Source organism: Lutra lutra, chromosome 3 (assembly GCF_902655055.1).
Source record: "Lutra lutra chromosome 3, mLutLut1.2, whole genome shotgun sequence".
Taxonomy (NCBI): Eukaryota; Metazoa; Chordata; class Mammalia; order Carnivora; family Mustelidae; genus Lutra; species Lutra lutra.
This window is the reverse complement of record NC_062280.1, coordinates 40876377-40901745: the sequence shown is the minus strand read 5'-3', so window position 1 is coordinate 40901745 and position 25369 is coordinate 40876377. Positions and strand designations below refer to the sequence as shown.

Below are 25369 nucleotides of genomic sequence, written 5' to 3'. Positions count from 1 at the left end.
ACCAATTAACCCTTCAACGTCAAGTACTACAATGTCATTTTTAAGTATGCACAAGAAGAAACATGGAAGTAAACATTAAAACTGCCTACTAAGATATACAAGCAAATTAAAACAGTAACACTGGAGAAGGGGATATACTTTAAACTTATTCTTTAGCAAAGGTGGTAGGACTTCCACAGATCCATCCATGTTCTTTCTGGCCTCTCTTGGAACAACAGCAATTTGGTGTGCCTTCTAGACACACATCCAACCACTATATGAAAGGAAGGTACCTGTCTGATGTGGGGATCAAATTACTGCAGAGGATCCTAAACCCTGTCTGCTCAACCAATACCAAGGTGGCTGTGTCATAACCCCCTAGAAAGTAAAGATTCCTGAGTTGCACCCTTGCTTCTTCTAACTCTGTTTTGGTAATTTGGGGGAACGAACAAATGTGGAAGCAGCGTTTGATGGGGGTTTACAGGTAAAATATCTATTCCAGTAATTTACCACTGGGAGAGGTTCTACAAGGCATAAACAGAATCCTATCTTATCAGTGATCACTGGCCTGCCTGAGCAAGAATCCTGTTTAGCTTGTCTACTCTCAGTAAATACATACCATCCCCTCTGCTGGGCACTTTGGTTGGTAGGCTAGTTTCTGTCTGATTCTCTTCCTCAGCTTTTTCTGTTTGCTCAGTTTGGGGTTCCTCTTTCCTCTCAAACTGTGGTGCTTCCTGAGGCTGATGGTCTGAAGGAGTACCTGGTCTAGCAGACGAGGAGGAGGTCTGAGATATTTCCTCACTGGCTTCTGTAACATGAAGCATTCTTAAGTTAACAACTTGGGAAATTCTGAGTCTGATGAAAACAAGAAGGTAAAAGACAAAAATGAGCCTTACCAACTCCCACTCTATCTGTCTTCTCTCCCCTCTTTCCTATTTGTCTTATCGGGTTCTTTGGCTTCTTCATTATGGCTGCTCTCAGAGTCAGAGCACTCCCCACCTTCCTCTACAGGCCGGAAGTCCATTTCCTGCTCTTCTGGAATCGGCTCTTTCTGCACTTTCTGTGTTAAGAAAATAAAGCCAAAAGTCAACAATACACTTGGCTCTGGTGGCAGGTCAGTGCCTGTTGTTTAAATATTTAAAACAAATTTCTTACCTTTAGAGAGAGGAATGCTCCAGAGGAGTCAAATGTGCCCATCTCTTCTTCAGCATCCTCCAAGCACCACTCAGGCAAGCTATCCCGGTCATCATCTATGCTTCCACTGCCAGAACGCACCCTTCGGTAACCTCGTTCATCATCCCGATCTCGAAAATCAAACTCAAACCTTCGCCGTCGTTCCATGTGTTCCCGCCAGCCTGCAGAACGAGGGCCATCTGGGATGAGGAGGAGGATACAAACCTTAGAAAATTTTTAGGACAGTACTTGAGGAAAAAAAAAATCAAAATAGGAAATAAAAAAAGAAAACTATGACTGGCTGTGAATTCAAATGATCAACCTACTAAGAGAAAATTAGGCAACGTAAATGAAATTCAGAGTTCAGCATACATATGACATCACTAAGTAGCAACAGGAGTTCAGTGAGTACGGAGCCACACAATGTACTCTAAAGCTCTGAAAAATAAATTTTAAACAAATTACTGTTAAAGGACACTTGATTTGAAGTATACACTTTGGATAAGCTTTAGGTATCTGACTGAAATGTCGATTAGCCATTCACATGGCATACTCTTAGCCCAGGCTTATAACGCTGGTCATCTTCCCATACTAAAGTCTATGCCTTCCCTCTGGCAGGCCTTAACACGTTTCTTTCTTCTCACAAAAATGATGTATACAATGAACTCCCTGTGGCAAATCCTAATGTCAAATTTATCATGTCTACTTGCAAGGGCCAAGATTCCATTTGTAATTCTGATTCCCCAAAAAAAGGCATGGAATTATAGCACTGACAGATGTCAGAGATTTTATATAGCCCCACTATCCTAATTTTATAGTTTAAGAAACAAAAACTCTGACAGAAGTAACTTGCATAGTGGCAAAGCAGAACAAGAATCTAATTCTGCATCCTCTACTGCTTTTTCCACAACAGCATGCTTACTTTCCTTTCCCTTTAGTCTCAACTCTTAACTCTCCCTAGGGAGTTTTTATTTCTGTGTAACACCCTCAGGGACATTCCTAAATCCACCCTACCAAACTGTTTATTACATCTACTTTCCAACAGAAGAAAGACTGCCTAAGAATGAAGGATGCCAGTTGAGGTATTTTGTTTTTTTAAGAAAGGGGAACTCTTGTTAATATCTGACAAACCCGAGTCTAAGAGAGTCTTTAAAAAAGAAGCAGGTTTTCGGCTTTCTCTGTGGGAGATACACAAAAGAAATGAGACAAAAAGTTCAATGTTCTTACTACTGAGGCCCAATTTGCTAAAGCCAGCAATCTAAAACAAACCGAAAATAAGGAGGCAAAACATTAAAATGCCCAGTAGAGGTACCTACTTACAAGTCACTCACAAAAGAGTTAAGAAAACATTATTCCCATGCTCCCTCATCCTTCACTTAGAACTATTACATTGTGAAAACTAAAGAACTTTACACCCAGGCTGCTTAAATGCAAACCTAGAATCATTACTCAAAAGAAGTACTCATGACCAAATGTTGAATTCCAGAGTACTCTCTCTATTACTATCATTTCTAAACCGTCTGTTAAGTATGCACCATGATAGGAATCTATCCTTCTAGGCATCTGGCTCATGTTTTCCTCTTACTGAGTTTCTTAAGTTCAGCTCCCAGAGTGGATGCTTTGCTGTCCTTAATCGTCCCATCTTCCATACATAACCAGTTTTTAGCCCTACTTAAACCAAATGTAGAAATCCCTAGCTTATAAAGACTAACCACTGCTTTTTAACGTCCTCCAATACCAGAATAAAAGTCTGCTACAATTGGGGCGCCTGGGTGGCTCAGCGGGTTAAGCCGCTGCCTTCGGCTCAGGTCATGATCTCAGGGTCCTGGGATCGAGCCCCGCATCGGGCTCTCTGCTCAGAAGCCTGCTTCTTCCTCTCTCTCTGCCTGCCTCTCTGCCTACTTGTGATCTCTCTCTGTCAAATTAATAAATAAAATCTTTAAAAAAAAAAAAAAGTCTGCTACAATTTTATACTATAAAAATTAGTCAAAATCACTATATTTAAACTTTTAATCAAATCATAAATAACTATAATCTAAGAAATGTTAAGAGTAAAACCAGAACTGATATAATCAGACAATTTTAAGAATGCTGGGTTGAAAAAATAGATGGTATTCTTTTTTAAAAATGCTTATTTCCAGTGTTTTTTCAGCCAGCCCTGTATATTATATACCCCAAACTGTCTTTTAAAAATATATCAGTAAAAAATTGGGGGAAATTGTTAAGTTAATGACAAATAAATCGGACGGACATGGAAATCAAATCAGAGACAAAGACAACATATGTCCAAATCTAAGTTGGGGTGAGGAGGGTCAGTGGTAGAAAATACATTAAAATTTTACTTTGTTTAACTAACTCCTTTTAATAGAATCGACATCAGACATTTGGCCTCCCAAACACTGTTGGTCTTCCAAAACATTCACCTTGTTTGTTTTTGATCCGCTGGAATTTCTCTTCTCGCTCAGCCCGGACCCTGTCCATTCTTTCACTGAATGCTTGTTGGGAACATAGTCTACAAACCCTTTTGCTTACAGGCAAGCTCAGCACAAAATGCTGTGATGCCTTGAAGAGAACTGTAACATCTGGTTGCCCAGCACACAGACTCATGAGAATTGCCTAGATAACTGTGATGTAAACAATGCCCACTCATGACAGAAAACTCACCCAGGGGACAGCCATGAGGAGCTGGCATAAAAGCATCAAAACTATATACAAAAGATTAACTTCACTATGTGTCCACCTATCCATAACTACCTAAAGCACTCTGAATGCTTTTATAATGTTCACTTGGGCTGAGATTAGTGATTTTGCTCGTAACTTGATTTTAAAATGTAAATGAAAACAGTTTATGATTTTTTCTACTAAAAGTGAGCTTCTCTGGCATATGGTCGATAGCTAAAATAATGTTATGCACATGAAATTCATAAGGCAAATATACACTCTTTGTGCACTCTGGTTCTGCATGACCCCACGATTCAAACTACAGTGGCATCTGATTATCATGAGGCATGGAATCAGCACTTTGGTAGGGGATGAACTTTGACACAAAGCACCAGTGTCTTCAATTACCAGCATATCTAATGTCAGGGAAGAACAGTTTGAAGCATTCTTAAGAGTCAAACAGAAGAACTTACAAAACCACTAATCACTACTATTCTCTCTCTCTCTTCTAAAGTTAGGACAAAAGAATGAACTTATGATTATGTTTTTGACCTGGGCTTAGAGTTTATCCTTCAAATAAGCATAAATCACTTATTCGGGACCAAAAAACCCTGAAAGAATACATCTTTTATTATACAGGAAAAGTACCCACTTTAGGGAAAGCACATATTCCTTAGTGAGCATATAATTACACATTTGTAAGTTTTAAAGCATGCTGAAAAAATACAACAATTCAGTGTCAGACAAAACTGAAGGAGACCCTCTCATGGTTTTGCAAAGACAGGTGCTTTCCATTAAACCACACTATTTGCTCCAGAAAAATAAAAATGATTTTCATCAACTGAAGAGATATGGGGGAATCTTCGTGCTGAAATTTCTTTGTAGTGGTAAGAGTGTGATGTGATGATGCAAGTGTGATGACATAAATAATTGAGTCCTCTTTTTTTTTTTACTTTACCTATTCATCTTTCTTGCTTCATTGGTAACAATGTCCACTAAATACTCCCTTATTTTGGTCCCTGCACTCACTCAGTAGGAGCCTTACCAGGGCTGTGGGGCCGCCACCTCTCTCCGTCACGTCTCGGTCCAGCTAGTCGCCAACCTCCATCTTCATCTTCTCCATTTTGTTCTTCTCTAAAAATACGCCAGTTTTCACTTTCTGATCGTATAAATTCATGCTTTCTTCCCACAGATGTTGGTCCACCTTCCTCAAAATTTGGTCTCCCTGTAATCAAAATAAGGAAACATGGGCCTCAGCCAATACGGATTCTAAAAGCAGACCAGAAGGCTCAGATCACGCTTTTGTGCAGACGTGCCTACCCCAATGCTCAGGAAGCATGAGTAACAGAACTGCTGCGGACATATGCATCTAGTGCTAGCCATACTTCTTAAAGTGCAGCAGTCACAGACTGGGCAATTACTTTTTTTTATCTTATTTTATTTTTTTTTTAAGATTTTATTTATTTATTTGACACAGAGATAGAGAGTGATACAAGTAGGCAGAGCGGCAGGCAGAGGGAGCGGGAGAAGCAGGCTCTCCATGGACCAGGGAGCTGATGCAGGGTCCCAGAGCTCTGGGATCATGACCTGAGCCAAAGGCAGATGTTTAACCGACTGAGCCACCCAGACATACCTGGGCAATTATTTTTTAAACAAGTAATATGTGCATTATAAAAAGGGGATGCAATGAAAAGTTAACCAACCTACCTTACCAGCACATATTACTTTTTTAAAAGTCATACAAGAATTTTCTTTTTTTTTTATTTTATTTTATTTATTTATTTATTTGACAGAGAGAGATCACAAGTAGGCAGAGAGGCAGGCAGAGAGAGAGGAAGGGAAGCAGGCTTCCTGCTGAGCAGCGAGCCCGATGCGGGACTCGATCCCAGGACCCTGAGATCATGACCTGAGCCGAAGGCAGTGGCTTAACCCACTGAGCCACCCAGGCGCCCAAGAATTTTCAACTATAGGATGCATCTTTACTTATTTCATTAACTTCTACTGGCAATTCTGCCCAAAGAGAGTATCTATAAAATTGGACCTATCTTTTATTATAAAAAACACTGTAAACTCAAAAGTAGACAATGTGAACTATAATTTTTTCATTTTCATTTACTCTAACATCTATTACATTACAGGCATACAACAAATTGCTTCTGAACAGAATGCAAAACTAAGCTATGTGTAACCTAATGCCAGTCAAGGGTTCCATTAATGATGAAAGAGAGCCTGGTATACTAAGTGAACTAAATTGGTACTTTCAAAAGATAAGATAATCCCGAACTGTGCAAACAAATTATTTCTTTACTCACCATCCCATGTGCTAACATAAACAATTAAAACAGATTATATAAAATCTCACAATTAGTTGAAAACCCAGAACATACACTGATATCTTCCATTTATGACCTACAGTTAACTATACTTCAGTGATAACCTCAATTCCTTGTACTAAGCCACCAAAAAAGTGAAAGAAAGTTGTACAGTTGCATCTGAAAATGAGGAAATTCTAATTTCTGGTCATCCTCTTAAATTCCATTTCATATGTATTAAGATTCAATATCCCAAACACTTATTAGGTTATTACCACAAATTATTCTTTTTTTTTTTTTTTTTTTTATTGAACAGAGATCACAAGTAGGCAGAGAGGCAGGCAGAGAGAGAGAGAGAGAGAGAGAGAGGAGGAAGCAGGCTCCTTGCCAAGCAGAGAGCCCGACGCGGGGCTCGATCCCAGGACCCTGGGATCGTTATTACCACAAATTATTCTACTGAAAGATAAAATACCTGGAAATCTGCTGGGCAAAATGCTACCTGCTTTCTTATTACAGCAGGCAGCCTCTAAGATAGTCCCCAACAAGCCCTGCCTCCTGGCTATTGTGGAATCCCTGCACCTAAAGTGTGGACTGCACTTACTGGCCAGCTCCCAATGAACGGAACACAGCAGAAGTGATAAGATATCAATGCCAATATTAAGTTAAAAACAACTGTGACTTCCATCTGGGATCCTCTCTCTGTAGCAATCCAACTGCCATGTCATGAGGCAGCCCTGTGGAAAAGCTCATATGGCACAGAAGTGAGGCCTGCCAACAGCCACATCAGTAAGCATGGAAATGGATCCAACCCCAGTCAAGCCTTCAGATGACTACAGCCCTGCTGACACCTTGACTGCAGCCCTGCAGTCTCATAAGAGACCCAGGTCAGAGTCAATCAACTACACTGCTCCTTCCTACGCCACAGAAACTGAGATAATTTACTTTATAACCAATTTTTTGTGAACTATATAGTTAGACAAGAAATACTTTTCTGAATAATGTCTTCTAAAAAAAAAAAACCTCAAAAGAGTACAATTACTAGGTCAAAAGACAGACTTTGTCCACTGCCTCTTTCCCTGAAAAAAAAAAAGGGCCAAATCAACACACCATTTCACATTATTGATACTAAGTACTGATATCCTTTCAAAACTTTTTTACTACTTTAATAGTTGTAAAGTGATAAATTATAGCAGCTCAAATATGAATTTTTCCTGTTTACTGACTTTATGTCCCTTTGTGTAAACTGTTTATATAACTTTTAAACTAACAGTTTCTTTACCTTTAGACCTATCAGTCCTACATGTATTTTTCATATTAGTACCTAATAAAAAAATAAAAAACACAATGGTGTAGGGGCACCTTGCTGGCTCAGTCGGAAGAGCATGTGACTCTTGATCTCAGGGCTGTAGGTTTAAACCCCACACTGAATGTAGAGATTACTTAAAAATAAAATCTTAAGGAAAAAGAAAAACAGGAAAAAAGAACAGGGCAAAAATAGGGAAAATACAGGAAGAAACAAAATCTGGCTTTTCTACTTATTGAAAACCATCTTGTAATTTTCAACAATTTTCATAATGTTTGAATGACTATGCCCTACCTTGTTCCAAAACTAATTTGAGACTGGTATTTTGAAGATAAAGAAGAGCACAGTACTAAACAAAGAATAAAAATCTTGCATTCACTACACCTGATTTTACTTCTGGCCCCAATTCTGATTTATACACCCTGGCTTTAAAAAAAAGAAAGAAAGAAAGAAAAGATCCAAGGGGCACCTGGGTGGCTCAGTGGGTTAAAGCCTCTGCTTTCGGCTCGGGTCATGATCCCAGGGTCCTGGGATCGAGCCCCGAGTTGGGCTCTCTACTCGGCAGGCAGTCTGCCTCCCCATCTCTCTCTGCCTGCCTCTCTGCCTACTTGTGATCTCTGTCTGTCAAATAAATAAATAAAAATAAAAAAATAATTAAAAAAAGACCCAATTCCCAATTTAAAAGTGTGTGTGTGTGTGTGTGTGTGTGTGTGTGTGTGTGTGTGTTGAGGTAAGGCTGCCTGAATTTCTCATTCTAGCTCAAAAATCGTTAACAAAGTAGTTCAAATTTTGTTACCGAGTGCTTATTTCCTCAACTGCAATGTAGTTTTTGATATGTCACATATTACATAATTAATAACTATAATAGAAATATTAAGGTAACAGGGTTCTCCAGGCATTAAGCATCTGCCTTTGGCTCAGGTCATGATCCCAGTGCCCTGGGATCTACCCCTGCTTCGGACCACACATCAGGCTCCCATCAGCTGCTCAGTAGGAAGCCTGCTTCTCCCTCTCCCACTCCCCCTGCTTGTGTTCTCTCTCTCTCTCTGTTTCTCGCTGTGTCTCTGTCAAATAAAAATCTTAAAAAAAAAAAAAAAAAAAAAAAAAGAAGACTGAAATGACAACTTCTCCAGTAAACCAAGAAAAGCCAGAATAACATAATTCTAACATGCCAAACATCCCATATAGAAGTGCAAGGTATGTGGAGTTCCACCTCAGGGGGTCAGTGTCATTTTCTTTTTCTCTCTTTTTTTTAAGATTTTATTTGTTTATTTGAGAGAGAGCACAGAAGGAGAGGGAGAGGGAGAGGGAGAAGCAGACTCCCAGCTGAGCACAGAGCCCAATGTGGGGTTTGATCCCAGGCCCCTGAGACCATGACCGGAGGTGTAGGCAGACGCCCACCTGAGTGAGCCACCTAGGCGCCTCTCACTCATTTTCACAAGAAAAGGACGAAAATAATTCAAGAACTTTTAAGTGGACTTCACTCAACTCCTCTCCCCGTTCCCTTTATGAAAACCTTTTCCTGCAGTATGACATTCTTGCCAAAAAGTACATAAATCACAAATGTACAATTCCAAGAGTTTCCATAAAGCAAATATATTCACATAACCAATATTTTTAAAAAAGAAAATATCTAGGGCGCCTGGGTGGCTCAGTTGATTAAACTTCCAACTCTTGATTTCAGCTCAGGTCTTAATCTCAGGGCTGTGGGTTCAAACCCTGCACTGGGCTCCACACTCAGCATGGAGCCTACTTAAAAAATAAAAAATTAACAGAAATAAAAATTTAAAAAATATATCAAGAGCGCTCAAAATTCTTGATCTTGATTCTTCCCAAAGTAAGTACTATTTCTGACTTTCATCTCCGAAGATTAGTTCTGTCTACTTTTTTTAACCTTGTATGCAAATGAAATAATCCTTTATATGTCTGGCTTCTTTCACTAAACAATATGGGAGACTCATCCACAATGCTACAGAGAACCACAGCTTGTTCTTTTACACTGCTAATGGGATCTCACTGTATGGACAGATCACAATATATTATTCTGTTGCTGATTTAGTTTGTTTCTAGTTCTCTGCTGTATGAATTGTGCTGCTATGAGCGTTCCTGAATATGAAATTTAGTAAAAGGTTGTATTTCTGTTGGTCTATGCCTAGAAGTGAAATTGCCAGGAGTAAAATAAGGTATATTCAACTTCAGTAAGCACTACCAAATATTTTCCCATAAAAACAGTACTAACTTTACCATTTTTACCTGTTTTACTCAGACCTCTAGGAAACATTAACATGAGTGCTTCCTCTATAGACAAACACAATTAAAGATGAAGGATTAAAAAAAAATAAAGGAGACTTAGACACAGCATCTACCCTCCAGGTCCATAGCTCAGAGACAAACATGTAAACAAATGCATCCATTTATCTCATCTAATCATCATTTTAACCACAAAAATTAAGTTCAACATTATCATCTCTATTGTTCCTGTAAGGAAAGGGATACCTGTAGAGGGAGTTTCCCAAGATCACACAGTTGAGTAGTGACCAAATCAGAAATAGAACATGGGTGGCTCAGTCATTAGGCATCTGCCTTCAGATTGGGTCATGATCCCAGGGTCCTGGGATGGAGCCCCACATGGGGCTCCCTGCTCAGTGGGGAGTCTGCTTCTTCCTCTCCCACAGCCCCTGCTTGTGTTCCCTCTCTCGCTGTGTCTGTCAAATAAATAAAATCTTTACCAAAAACAAACAAACAAACAAACAAAAAAAACGTATTAAACTCCTAATCCTGGGTTTACTTACAAACTTAACCCACTGGAAGAGCAAAAATTCCAGAAAAACTAATGGAGAAAGAAGCAGCTCTGGGATCAAAGTCTAACAAACTCTAAAATGGCAAGAGACATACAACACATGGCACAGCTTATAGACAAAGACTACTAACATCTCTATAAGGGGAAGATGGGACTAAAGGTATTAATATCCCAACAGAAATCATGTCAAGGGGCACTTGGGTGGCTCAGTCAGTTAAGAGTTTGTCTTCAGTTCAGATCATGATCTCAGGGTCCTAGGATTGAGACCCGAATCAGGCTCCCTCCTCAGTGGAAAGTCTGAGTCTCCCTCTCCCTCTGCCCTTTCCCCCTGCTTGTGTATTCTCTCCCAAATAAATAAAATTATGTCAAAATATATACCTCTGAAAAAATTTTACTTCACTATAAAAATTTTATTCTAGAATTATTTTGAGGGGAAAAATGACTTCAAGCACCATCTAATAAACATATCCAACTACTACTAATATAACTAAAATTTATACTGCATGCAAGAACTGCTCTAAAACATCCAAGTACATCTTTTACTACCTAAACGATTACAGTATATTTGTATCTATGTAGATCTGAGAGGGGAGTGAAAATGTCAGAAATAATTAAATCTATATGATTTGTTTTTTTAAAAAAAATACATACATTTGTGTATTACCAATATAATTTAAAATAAAAGCTAAATACCAGAAGTCATTTCCAGGCTATTAGAGGATGCTACCTAAAGTTGCTCTCATGTCTACAAACTCCAGAATTCCACAGTGGCCCATGAGGAACACCCAAAAGGCCCTTCTCAGCATTTCAAACCAAAGTCCTCCTCCTTCCATAATACTAGCACGATAATAAAGTTGAGTAACCAAGTATTTTAGTTTACTTCTTCTTAAATTCTTAATAGAATAACTTGTAAACAAGACTGAAAGTAAATGTAATTGGACAATTTACAAATGTAATGCCTGACCCAAATATTCCTAACCTACAGTCCATAAATGAACTCAGGGGTAATGAATCTAATGAATCCTTGAACTAGAAGCACATATTACACTGGCATGTTTTCTTTTGTCAGGGAATAGGGTCTAAGGTTTTTGTAGATTCCTAAAGGTATCTATAACCTTCAAAAGATAAAGAAACACAAATTTAAAATGTATTTTCTTCTTTTCAATGTAGCAAACATGACCGTTTTATAATCAAACTGTATCTATATAATACATATTATGTTCTTATATCAACAGTAACTGAAAATGTATAAAAGGTGCTAAAATGCAAATGTACAACATACATAAACATTTTCCCAATGGCAGTAAATACTTGGTTGTTTCTGACTTAATGTATTAAGTATGAATAGGATTCTTCTAAAAATAAAATAAAATTAAAATGTAATACTGGTTTTAGTCTGGTCTAATTGAATAGACTTCCTAAGGAGAAAGAGCAGTAAAAAGGGCACCTGTGTGCATGTTTGACTCACAGCCAAAAACGGTGTTTATGGAAAACTTCAGATGGAGCAAAGAGGCACTCAGCCAATAAAATCTACAGCTGTGAGACTTGGAACTTACAAGTGCCCAAACTCCAAAAGCAAAAGTGGAATTATGGGACAGACTTTGAAGCTTGTTTATGTGCAAATTTTTCTAGGAAGAAACTTTGTATTTCTCTATTCAGATATATAGTCTCTGATCAACACTAAAAATATTTTCTAACACCAGAGAAAGTAGTGAAAGGAAATCCCATCCAGGTGTTGACATTTACTTTCTTTCCCTATAATCAATTGTAAACAAAACTCACCATGGCTAGGAAGGAGAAGTTTAAATCTTATATCCAGAGATTTGTAACTTTTTTCCCATCCTAATTCCTAAGAGGTTAGAAACTGTTCCACTCATTAACATTGTTCCCGAAAACACAACAGTTCCTGGCTGGGAGACACACTGGAGGGGCTGCAGCGTATCAAAATCTCCTTGAAAAAATACCTCTTGCGCTTTGAATATACCCCATACCCTACAAGCCTCATGTACAGTCATCTGATGGTATACACCCAGGCACTGCCTCAGATCTCTGGGGAAGAAGATGATCAATAGATGGGCTTGATGCAGAATCGGAAAGGGACTAGGCACCTTCTAAAGAAAGCGAAGTACACCATGTAAGAAAGAGCAGAGGAGACAGGGCTAAAGTTGCAAAGTTGGGAGATTATTCATGCCCACAGCCCGACACTACACTCCAGCTACAGCATTTGTTATTCTCAAGTACAAATTGGTATAGTTACAGACTATATACTAGATTACTTTAGCCAGAGAGAAAATCAAACACCTTTAGGGACAGAGATTTGAATTTAATAAAGAATAATGTATCTAGTCTTGGCACCTTGCTTAATCAAAATTTTTAATAAAAAATAAATCAGAGAACAGATACCTAGTATTTATGTTCATTCACAGAAGAAATGTTTTAGAGCCATCTCCAACTGAAATCAGTAACTGTTTAGATAGAAGGGCCCATGTATTTTAAGGTGAAGTTTACATACCATCTATGCCAATATCAGTTCCATCTCAACTAACCTGGTTGAGGTTTCAACCAGAAAGAAACTGAACTGCTCAGGCTATTAAAATGGGAGTACTATGCTCCTGAGTGGACACTCTAAAACCAGTCTACAATATCCATATAATTAGCAACTAGGAACCAGTCTATAGACCATAGCAAGACTTTCAAATTGTAGAAATCGAGAAACCAGAACCCTTCTTCCCTTAAGACATTTCTTTCTTGACAATCATTTTGCCAAATCATTCTTCCCTTAACATATTCTGAAACAGAGTATATTATGGAAAGAGGCTTCTAAGTTTGGTAAAATCCTTCACCATCTTGGCTAATTATAATGGTGATGCAGGACACATGGCAAATACACTCCCATACTTTCTTAAAGGCGGTGTCACACTGTATTTGCTCTGGCTTTTTTACCCCCGCAATCCATCAACTGTCAATTGATATAAAGTGTAATTCCCTACCAGTGTGTGTAGGCAATAAGCATCACATCACAAGTCCCTATTTTATGCTTTTACCTTCTCTAGTTCTGAAGGTCAAAGTTTCCAATGTTATGTCTGAACTTGTACTAAGATGTGTGGCATTCATAAAACAAAGAAGGAATTAATATTTTTCTTAATTGTGGGGGAGGGGAAGGAATCTACAAAGGCGGATTTCACCTTCTAAGTAGCATTATATTGGTCTACATTAATAATTTTCCCAGCAGGCCTTCTTCCATGATTTTACTTTGAACAATCACAGCTTTGTTTCTCAGATCCTCTTACATGTGACATTTGATCAAAGTTTTAAAATCAGCAACTAACGGAGGTGGAGAAAAGTACTGCTCAGCAAAGGCATTACACAAAGCCATCCCACAGCTCATTTCAAGGTTGCTACAAGATAAATCACAGACGTTTTCTAGCTAAACACTATTTAGATGTTAAGTTAAATTTTCTGTACCCTGAACACTTCATCTTACTGCACATAAACATATGCTTCTCAGGAAATCATCCCCTAAACGTTACTAAAGCATGCCTTAAGAAAATTATTCATATATGTGTGTTTTTCAAAGATAAGTGCAAGGCACAAACAATTTTTATTCTTACTTGAGATCTCTGCACATAGCCTTTAAAAGAAAAAAAAAAGCCTGCCTCCTTACCCCTCCTCCCCAAAATTCAGGTAACTAAATTACATATATTACCAGTTCTAGAATTAGTGGCAGTCATTCTAGTGAGGTGGAATATGAAAAGAAAACTAATAAAATCAATTAATTAATTCATGCCTAGAAGTCCTCACCCAAGGAAATCTTCCCCAAAGAAATGGAGAAAAAAATGTAAAAAAGAATAGTAAAGGCAGTATCTCACACTTCAACATGCTATATAAGGAAAGACGGCTGAAAGGAAATCTTGCAGGGAATTTTATCCCTTTGAACTTTCAAATAAACTCTTAAGTAAGATTATGCAAACTTACTAAAGACCGGTCCTGATTAGAGGGAAAAAATGCACCCCTTCTCCAAGTCAGTTCTGGAGGCTTTCTCCAGAATTGTTAAGGTTTGTGTTGGGTAAAGAAAGACTTCTAACAAACCAGCATTCTTTTCCACATGATCAGAGCTAATTGGCCCCCCTGCAGACTAAGTGACCAATCACATCAGCTTCAGCTGAAACTAGCCCCCACGACATTATAAACAGAGGAATGTGAACTGTAAACCCAGTCCAAGAAGAGAACCTACAAGCTAGACTTGTAGATTAAAGTTACCTTATCAAAAAGACAGACTCTGCAAGTTTCCTCAAGACCTACCTGTGCAAACACAGGCTGACCCAGCAAAAGAACTGGTGAGTACATGAAATAATATTCATTCTTATTTCTTTCCTTAAGGGGAACAGAGAAAGAAATTGAGTGGCAAATAGGGACAGAGCCAGACATCGCCAATATATTTTTAAAACAAAGATATTACCTCTAGAGTCATACATTAAGATACTTTATGCTTTTTCCTTAAATTTTGAAAATGGAGTAATAGCCCATTTGAGAGCATTACTAGAAATTTTCCTGTTTTATTAAATGAATACTAATTCCACATTATAATATGGAAATCAGTAGAAAGGAAAGGCCCTAGAAAAAATTCAGTGGCTTTTTTGTTTTTATCCCCTTTCCTTGGCTTTTAAATATATATATAGATATCTTTCTTTTGGAAGGGATTAAAAAAACCAACATGAGTGTACAAGAACAAATGAGCCCCCCCGCCAAAAATATTTTTAAGCCATGAAAAGTGATGAATACTTAATTTTAAATGTCTTTTTAAAGCCAGAACTACTACCGAAATTAGTAGTGCTAAAAGAAATTAAAATAGAAAAGAATCTCTGAGCTTATATAAGAGAGTTAGAACTCAGTTTGCCCCAATTATAGATGGTAAGAGAGATGATTCTAAGACTCTATACAATCAGTTTTTACACCAGTTATAAGCAAATACATAGTAATACTGTGATCATTTAACATCTGTATTTTAGCCTATTATCTTAACTGTTTAATATGAACTACAATACCACCTTACAACATGGCAATAGAAAATACGCAATTTTAAGTGCTATAAACCAAATGAGTAAAATGAATCCTAATTTTCACAGCCACTGAAGCAGCCAAACTATCATTTTTATAAAGTATTATTTTTTTCCACTAAAGTCTGTAAATGAGCAAATACTTTACAGCCCACACACAGAGATACAAACAAACCTTCCCAAGCTTCAATTTTATTTTCTACTAGGATCAGTTTGAGAACCATATAAATACAAACCAAAACAAAAACACATTCAACGGGTATTTGTACACCTATAAAGATATGAAAATTACTTGGAGAGAAAATCTACATGTATCAGGCAACAATAATGTAATTTTTAAATACCATACAAGCAGATGTAAAACGACATAGGAGAAAAAAGAAAAAAAATCATCTAAAAGACCTCTGTCAGTTGAGGGAAATGGAAATAAATTTTAAAACTTACAGAGTTTTAAGAGAGCATGTTATTTAATTCCCTTTCGTCTCTTTTTTTAATATAAGAAGGCTGGCCAAGGAGATTGGGTGGCTTGCCCAGCTGACATGGCTGTGGAACCAACAGAACCAGAGCAGGGTCGGCTGAATTCCCCACGTGATGTTCATTTACTAACCCATACCGCTTACATGAATGCAAAGATGGACTTATTCAGGGTAATCCATTAAGTGGAGATCAAAATCTTAATCTCTCAACTACTCCACCCCACCACACAACCTAAACAAGATTGGCATATACATAAAAAGGAGATTGCTTCACTGTTTTGATATTAGCCTTGACATTCCTGTTCACAGGCTTTTCCATGTATTTAGTTAGCTGCAAGAGAAAAAAAGAAATTGTTGAAGCCTAGAGTGACTGTTACAAAGCTGTAGGTAACAAGTAATAATCCTCAAAAAGCCCAAATGATAATACTTTTGTTAGCTATAATATACACAGAAAGGCTATCTCCCTGAGTAATGAGTTTTAGAACTTAATAAAGTAGGTTGAAAATTAAGAGTCACGGAGCTTTCCCTCCCACAAAAAACTACCGTGAAACAATCAGCAATTAGTAGCATTCACCAGGACAGTGGTTCCCTAATTGCAGTAAGCACTAGGGTACAAGGTAAATGATGGGCATTTTCACACAGGCAGGAAGCAACAAACAACAAAGGTGAAACTGATATAATGTTACATACCAATTTCACCTCAAAAGAAGAAAAAAAAAAACCATAAAGGACAGTGCAGTGGTTTACAATCTTTTGAACGCAGGCTATTATCGTTCCTTATTATATCCTTATTATATCTTCTTCAAGTGTCAAAATGCATTTTCTTTTATAAAATTAGTAGGATACATTCTAAAAATTACTTTCTCACCTGGCAAAATACAAATTTGGAAATGCTTTGTAAGAAGTCTCCTCTCCACATTTTGCTTTAATTTGTACTAGTTTATAATATCCAAAAGATTAGACTATGTAATAATTGTAGTTGTGCCGATCTTCAAATTTTATGTCTTCTTTAACTGAAAATACATTTCTTATCTACAAATCACAGGTCTAAACCTAAACACTCCTAAAGACCAAATATTCTGTAATGACTCTTAAACAATTAACTAGTCAAATGGAATGTAGTATTATTCACAAAGGCTAACCAGGATCAAAATGTCTATTTTTGAAGCAATACATTACTGACTCTGAACTCTGGACTTGGTATGGAATTCATTAACACTTACTACCTTTGGGATCCTAGGAAACTCACTATGCTTCAGTTTCTTTATCTGTAAAATGGGAATTAAAACGGTACTTACTACTTCAGAAGTTAAGGAACATTAATAATAATAAAGCAACCAAGACTGAAAGGTTACTTTGCACCAGGCATTGCCTATGGGCTTCACATGAGTTAACACAAGTAATTGGTATAATTCCTGCCACATAATAAGTAATACATACTGGCTAATATTTTTAATCATTACTGTCATTAAGAATCATGTATGGGGTTAACAATGATTTAAGACAGATACCTGAGATAGTTATGGGGACCAGAAGAACAACTACTAGCAGTGGTAAAAACATGGCTATCAAAGACTATCTTATGAATACAATGCCAGTCATCTTGGGAAAGATTTTTTCACCAAACTTTCTAAATAGCTTCTTGTAGTAAGAAAATTAACCTGTAAAGTTAGCCAGATGTGGATAATAATACAAATAATCTAAGGCCCCCATCTGCCTAGTGTATGTTTCTAATCCTTGGTGACATCATCTAGAAAATGGGACAATAATGTCTATCTTGCTGGGGCACCTGGGTAGCTCAGTCAGTTAGATTTCTGAATCTTGATTTTGGCTCAGGTCATGATCTTAGGATGAGATCTCTCTACTGAGATTCACCTCTGGTGTGGGGCTCTACAACCATGGCAGGGGAGGGGGTGGGGTATGCTTGAGGATTCTCTCTCCATCTCCCTTTATCCCTCCCCCCACTCTCCTCCTCTCTCAATAAATATTTTAAAAAAAATCTATCTTGCTGAGATACCAAAGAATTAGAGATAATGCAATATAGAAGGTACCTAGCACAGTGCCTATGAAAATTTTATTATTGCTGTTGTTTACTTTCAAAACAACAGATAAGGTCTCCTAAAACACTTAAGAATCTAACAAAATGAGTCATTAAATAGCTGTGCTGAGAAAAAAAAATACACAAAAGATAATGACCACTCGTTAGAATAATGAATTATAAAGCATTAATGACTTTAACTTTATAATATGAAAATAAAATGGTTATCTCTATGGTTACTCTAAATAAATTTTAACCATTATCCCAGTGTTCCATGAGTAATACAATCTGAAGAAAATACAAGAGAATGTCTCTAATATCACAATACGTGTTAAATTAGCCTCAGGGGAGGAGGGAAAGTATATACCCAGCTGGCCAATGTCCAATACCAGTATCACAAGAAGGCCAACAGCCCCAAAGTCTCTAGAATGGGAAGGACCTAGCAAGCCCAATCAGCAAGCTGCTCCAAAAGCCTCTAGTCTTTAAGTGCCATTGTCATGCAAAAGGTAAGGAAGAGAATACACAAAACTCTCCAGAGCATCTACTTTTGAGGAAAGCAGCTAGGCAGAGTCAAATGTAAATTCCTAGCACTGTCCTGTGGCAAAAAGAAAGGGAAAGCATAGCTACATCTCCCATTCTATTCCTGTGAGGCTCCACATAAAAGTCTTAAGACAGCTTTGATATAAGCCAAGAATCAACACACAGAAAGCATACCTTAGACTTCTTCTCAACACACAGAGAAAAGCATACCTACTGTTTTATAGTTTAACTGTTTACAGCTAAAAACTAATTACATTAATTATCTTTTAAAAATTGCCATGGGGGGGGTACCTGGGTGGCTCAGTGGGTTAAGCCTCTGCCTTTGGCTCAGGTCATGATTTCAGGGTCCTGGGATTGAGCCCCACATCGGGCTCTCTGCTCAGCAGGGAGCCTGCTTCTCCCTCTCTCTCAGCCTACCTCTCTGCCTCCTTGTGATCTCTCTGTCAAATAAATGAACTAAATCTTTAAAAAAAAAAAAATTGCCATTTGGGGGCACCTGGTTGGCTCAGCTGGTTAAGCGACTGCCTTCAGCTCTGGGTTTTGATCCTGGAGTCCCAGGATCAAGTCCCATATGGAGCTCCCAGCTCCATGGGGAGTCTGCTTCTCCCTCTGACCTTCTTCCCTCTCATGCTCTCTTCTCACTCTCCCTCTCTTTCTCAAATAAATAAATAAAATCTTAAACAAACAAACAAACTTGCCATCTGGGGGATGCCTGGGTGGTTCAAGTCATGATCCCAGAGTCCTGGAATCAAGCCACAGATCAGGCTCAGGGAGCTTGTTTCTCCCTCTGCCCCTCCCCACTTCTTGTGTGCACACGCACGCACGTGCTCTCTCTCTCTCTTGCTCTCTCCAATGAATAAATAAAATCTTTAAAAATGTTTAAAAATTGCCATTTGGTGCCTTAATGGTTATTTTAGTTCATTAAACTTGAAGCTTTTTTTTCCTGGCTTACTTACTCTCAAAATTAGTATTATTGGGACATCTGGGTGGCTAAATCGGTGAAGCATTTGCCTTCCACTTAGGTCATGAACCCAGGCTCCTGGGATCAAGCCCCACATCAGACTCCCTGCTCAGCAGGGAGTCTGCTTGCTTTCTCCCCAATCTGTCCCAGCTTGTGCTGTCTCTCTCTCAAATAAATAAATAAAGTCTTAAAAAAAAAACAAAAACAAAAACAAAAAAAACCCCAACCTAGTATTACCCAGGAATCTCCACCTAGAATCTCAGATTTTTCCAAGAAAATAATTTTCTCCTCACCCCACAATCTAATCAGAATCTAGAATATTCAGAGGATGGCAATCCATTAGACACGGAAAGAATCCATGAAAATGGCTGCAAAGTGACAAAAACAAAGCCTATTCATAAAACTTTGAATAGGCTAATTAAAAAGCATACATTAGAACTATGGATCTCTGGGCGCCTGGGTGGCTCAGTGGGTTAAAGCCTCTGCCTTCGGCTCAGGTCATGATCTCAGGGTCCTGGGATCGAGTCCCGCATCGGGTTCTCTGCTCGGCAGAGATCCTGCTTCCCTCTCTCTCTCTCTGCCTGCCTCTCCATCTACTTGTGATCTCTCTCTGTCAAATAAATAAATAAAATCTTAAAAAAAAAAAAAAACTATGGATCTCTAAAAGTTTAGTCCTGTCCTAGGGCAGAGTTCAGCTTCAAAACATCTGCAGGCAGTTTAACACTACATTTTCAAATGATTTCTAGTTATTTACACAGAGGAGCACATATGTTTAACTTATTTCTTTTAGTCATGAATTATCCATAATTATTAATTATGAAAAATTGTTATTTACACAAATATGTTTAGTCAAACCAATAAATACTTTATGTCTGGAATTGCACAAGAAAGAGACAAGGATGTCAAAGAGACACAAACCATAACACCAACTTTCAGTGATTTTGAAATATACTTGGAAATATTAAAATGCCAAACAATATTTTAACAGTCATTCAAGGAAACAATAACAGACAGCCTAAGGCAAGCCATGATTAGGTAGCAACTGAATGGCTTAGTCAATAAATGCCCCCTTCCGTGAAGAGAAAAGAGAGAGAGCTGTCAGACTGGGAAAGTCTGCCCAGTAGCCAGGGAAGCATTCCAAAAAGAGCAGAAAGTGAATGAGGTCTCAGAATTTATTAGTATTAACTGTAAAACAGTTAAGAGCTTACTAATTTATTCTTGGTTTCAGAAAATTACAGCCTGAAATGGATGGCAGTAACTGCAAAGTTATTGCTCCTCTTCTAACTCAGAGCTACCGGAGGATGGTCACCAAGGACGGCCATAGCACACTTCAAATGGATGGTGCTCAAAGAGGTCTTGCATATCTGCGAGATGCTTGGGGAATCCTAATGGACATGCGCTGGCGCTGGATGATGTTGGTCTTTTCTGCTTCTTTTGTTGTTCATTGGCTTGTCTTTGCAGTGCTCTGGTATGTTCTAGCTGAGATGAATGGTGATCTGGAACTAGATCATGATGCCCCACCTGAAAACCACACTATCTGTGTGAAGTACATCACCAGTTTCACAGCTGCATTCTCCTTTTCCCTGGAGACACAACTCACAATTGGTTATGGTACCATGTTCCCCAGTGGTGACTGTCCAAGTGCAATCGCCTTACTTGCCATACAAATGCTCCTAGGCCTCATGCTAGAGGCTTTTATCACAGGTAATTGTTTTTGTTCTTTAAAAAAAAAAAAAAATTACAAGTGGTTTGGGGAGGGGATCGTCAGTTATAAGCAACCGTGTTGTAGAATAATTTAATTTGCATTATTAGCAGGTAATGTCAAAGATTGAAAAAGAAAAGTCTAGAGCCAAATGAGGTGACATTTTAAGAAACCTGACTCTACACTTAAATTTTACCTGTTGGAACTCCTTAAGAAAAAAAAGGACCATTATGACACTAACTTGCAGCAACATCTTACACCAAAAAATATTAACAAGAGGTCTAAAAGGCATTTTTCAGAGAAGCTAAATACTTCGTCAAATAAGTGGATAAATATGTTAAATGCATATTTTGACAATCATTTTACCTAACAGAGAAATGTTGATTTTTTTTTTCCTTTACTGGGTTAGAATATCCTCCTCTGAGTTTATCTGTTCAACATTTACTCTTCATCAGTGATCCCAGAGCACAATAGTCAGCATTATATTTAGAGATCAAGTAAGTATACACATCCTTACTGGAAATATGGTTACAAAGATTATGAAATCTTATTTATAAACCCTGATAACACATTAGACTTTCCTCTAATTAAAGTAGGGTTAGTGTCACTTTTATAAGTGATATATATACAGTTTAAACATCAAAAAATAAATATAAAAGAAGACCTGGCTTTAACACACTGCACAGTAATATTCTGAAAAAGTTAAGTAAAGGGCCAGATGAAGAGCGATCTGGAATGAAGTCCAGTGTGCTGCCAACTGGCTCTATAATCTGTAACAAATCACTTAACTTCCCTACAGGAATTCTTAAACTAGGTCAGTCATTAGATAAAAGGGGATCCATGAAATTAGGAAAAACTTGAATCTTTTGTCACTAGCCCCTAACTGAAAATCGTCATGTCCTTCTATTACAAACAGATAACAAAAAACAATAGTATCAGCAATACTGGTAACTTTGATACAAATAGAAATCACGGATATTTTCCTATCCCACTACAGTACTTCAAAAGTACACTATTAAACCCGCCACTATATTTTATTGTTTAATGCATTAAAAAAGCACATATAGTACTCTAAGTTTTTAAATGTTCAACTCAATTTCAGTATATTTTGCTACCTTCGTATGTATTTTATGTTTATGCATTTAAAGCATAATTCTGAGAAGAGGTCCACAGATCTTTCCAGCCTGCCAATAAGATCTGAGGCACTAAAGTAGTGGAGAAATCCTGACCCACAGCTTGGGGGCACACAGAAGATGCACTTTGAAAAGTACACTGAAATCACCACAGAGCCAGAGCCTTCTAAAATAAAAAGGGGAGGGAAGGTTATATAAGTTTCAAAGTTAAAAAAACTGCTCAAAATGTATCACTCATTCTATTGGTCCCCTCCCTACCCCAAAATCATCCTATTCTGAATCTAATTTTTACTTCAATTTGAAACAATCTCATTACAAATGAATTTCATTTATTTTCTGTTACTTTTTTTTAAGTGGGGGCAGAAATGTAATAAATGACCATTCTTACACTTTTTAAGAAATGAGAAGACGAAGTTACACTTCTATGTAACAAAATGAATTCTGCTTAACCCTTCTGAAATCACAGCTTTTAAATTAGGATGTATGTACACTGTGAAAAATTCTTCAGGCAAATGAGACTACCCAAATTAATTTGTTCATCAATTCTTGACTCACTTGGAAGGCATGGCATCAAAAAATGTATAACTATTTGATACCTCCTTCTCATTCAGAAAAGGTATTCATATTTTAAGTGTTCATTCTAAAAAAATTCAATGATTTCTAATTTAGGTGCCTTTGTGGCGAAGATTGCCCGGCCAAAAAATCGAGCTTTCTCAATTCGCTTTACAGACTTAGCAGTAGTAGCTCACATAGATGGCAAACCTAATCTAATTTTCCAAGTGGCCAACACTCGACCTAGCCCTCTGACCAGTGTCCGGGTCTCAGCTGTACTCTATCAGGAAAGAGAAAACGGTGAACTCAACCAGACCAGTGTGGACTTCCATCTCGATGGCATCAGTTCTGAGGAATGTCCATTCTTTATCTTTCCACTAACCTACTATCACTCCATTATACCATCAAGTCCTCTGGCTACTCTGCTCCAGCATGAAAGTCCTCCCCACTTCGAATTAGTTGTGTTCCTCTCAGCAATGCAGGAAGGCACAGGAGAAATATGCCAAAGGAGGACGTCCTACCTACCCTCCGAGATCATGTTACATCACTGTTTTGCCTCTCTGTTGACCCGGGGTTCCAAAGGTGAATATCAAATCAAGATGGAGAATTTTGACAAGACTGTTCCTGAACTTCCAACTCCTCTAGTCTCCAAGAGCCCAAACAGGACAGACCTAGACATCTGTATCAACGGACAAAGCATGGACAATTTTCAGATCTCGGAAACAGGACTGACAGAATAAGAGGTCTCCATTACACCTTATTTTTTAATGTATTAAATATACGCAGCCAGTTATGCAGCTACTTTTCCTTCATATCTCATGTTTTCTCTTTTTTCAATGCTGATTACATCTCTCCGATTACATCATGGTAATCAAGCCTGTGCCCATAAAAATGGCTGAGCTAACAATACACATTCTGGAAATATAACATTCTACCTTACAAGTTTGTATCTGTGGTTATCTGCTGAAATCGATGCATCTCAACATGACAGATATTTACACAGAAATATTGGTGGATTTATAATAAAGTGGTATGATACCACTAATGAAGGTAAAACAGGACAATTAAGTTTAACACAGCCAAACTCTAAAATCAACCACAAATCTCTCATTTTCATCTGCAAGTTGAAGCAGCAGTCTAGTCTTAAACCTAGCTCCCTGGGTAGAATGATGATTTCACAATATTTAATGAACATCCTTCTAAAACTGTTATTTTTTCAAGACAACAAGATCATTCCTCTGGTTCTTCATACTACAAAACGGAAGTAAGTATTACCCCCTTAATTTTTTGACATCTAAGGACAAAAATTTACACACAAAACCCCAGCAAAGTATAGATTTATACATAGCTCTAAAAGCATTTCAGCATGATACTCAAACACATGCACATGTTCATGTATTTGTGGTAGAAACTGATCAGATCAAGTAACAGATCCAGCCTGAATGAAACCAATAAGGTGGTATTTTTGTAAAGAGATGCAAAATTCTATCTACTGTAAAGCCACCTTGCATAAAAATCAAAAAGTGATTTAAAAATTATAATCAATAATTCATTTGAATGGCTTCTGACCTAAGTAAAAACATTCCCTTCTTACCTGTGATCTATACAATGGTATAAAAAAACATGACACCCTAAGTAACTCATAAATGCAAATATATTTAAGTTTTTGTAGTTATAAAGGTTTAGTTACATATCAAATAGGAAAAACATCTCCGATAGATAAATCAAAAAAATTGGGCAACAAAGTATTTTCAAACCCAAATTCCTGTTTCCAACTTCAAATAGTTTTTTCTACAAACACAAAATGAGTGTTTATTCACCAGCAGGAGGTTGGAATAGATAAACTCTATTACTTCTTACCAAGTCTAATACTCCATGAAAATTATGCTCTCTCTGCTTCAATTTTTATTTTACATGTAGTTAGATGAACTCTTCCCCTTACCTCCAGTTTAATTTATAACCATTCTCTGCATACTTTTAATTTTGATTAAAAAAAAAAAAAAGATTGTCCTCAAAGTAAACAAAAACCAAAAAAGCTTACCCTTTCAGAATTCAAGTAGATTCATGGCTGCTCTTCTTTTCTGAATTCCCCTTATTCAGGTTTAGTAGGAAAAGTGAAAGATTTAACCCTCCCCATTAATAACGATCTAGCCAGGAATCATCCCATGAAATAAACACGAGCCTAGTAAAGGCAATCAGTTGTGAAGAGTAGGACAGAGCAGCAAGTCACATTTTTCTACTCTTTGATGAAAAGGAAAAGAAAATAAAGTACTCTGGAGTGCTCTAAGAGCAGTAACAACAACAAAAATCAAGGACACAGAAACTTAGTAATTATAAACTTTTGCTGTTTAGAAACTTTAGGCATTCTTAAACACTAGTCAGACCAATAGAATTTTTTTCCAACCCAGAACTGTCGTTAACACATACAGACAGCAGAAATTCTTATTTCTCTAATAAAGGAACCTGATTCATCTAACCTGTAAAAATAAAGTAGTATCAAAGATTTACATGGTATGTTTTTTCCTAAGAGCTGTACATCACTTATGTAGATCACAACTCCACTACTTAAGTGAAGCTGCTCAAAGTAACAGAGGGAAGTGAGCAGATCCAGGAAAAGTCTCCCCACAGACCCAGCATGTTCCCCATCCAAGTCACAGAACTCCCAAAGTACACTATGTATAT

The 25369-nt window shown here is 37.6% G+C and overlaps 2 protein-coding genes across 2 annotated transcripts in view; one reads left to right on the top strand and one right to left on the bottom strand.

Moving 5' to 3' along the window:
* The window catches only part of GIGYF2 (GRB10 interacting GYF protein 2), a 151544-nt gene that overhangs the window by 57734 nt on the left and 68441 nt on the right, over positions 1 to 25369 (bottom strand). Inside the window, 5 exon segments of the mRNA XM_047721379.1 lie at positions 599 to 787; positions 876 to 903; positions 905 to 1039; positions 1135 to 1352; positions 4859 to 5038. Of these exon segments, the coding sequence (XP_047577335.1) occupies positions 599 to 787; positions 876 to 903; positions 905 to 1039; positions 1135 to 1352; positions 4859 to 5038 (750 nt within the window).
* On the top strand, positions 14443 to 24009 carry KCNJ13 (potassium inwardly rectifying channel subfamily J member 13). The gene is made up of 3 exons (XM_047721380.1): positions 14443 to 14565; positions 20529 to 21004; positions 22805 to 24009. Exons 2-3 carry the CDS (start codon positions 20545 to 20547, stop codon positions 23425 to 23427), a joined length of 1083 nt encoding a protein of 360 aa, XP_047577336.1. The 5' UTR covers positions 14443 to 14565; positions 20529 to 20544; the 3' UTR covers positions 23428 to 24009.

Excerpts from the sequence above, each read along its gene's own strand:
- KCNJ13 (XM_047721380.1), top strand. The coding sequence starts at position 20,545 with ATGGATGGCAGTAACTGCAAAGTTATTGCTCCTCTTCTAACTCAGAGC. Across the intron at positions 21,005-22,804 it reads GCTAGAGGCTTTTATCACAG|GTGCCTTTGTGGCGAAGATT; the intron begins GTAATTGTTTTT and ends TTTCTAATTTAG.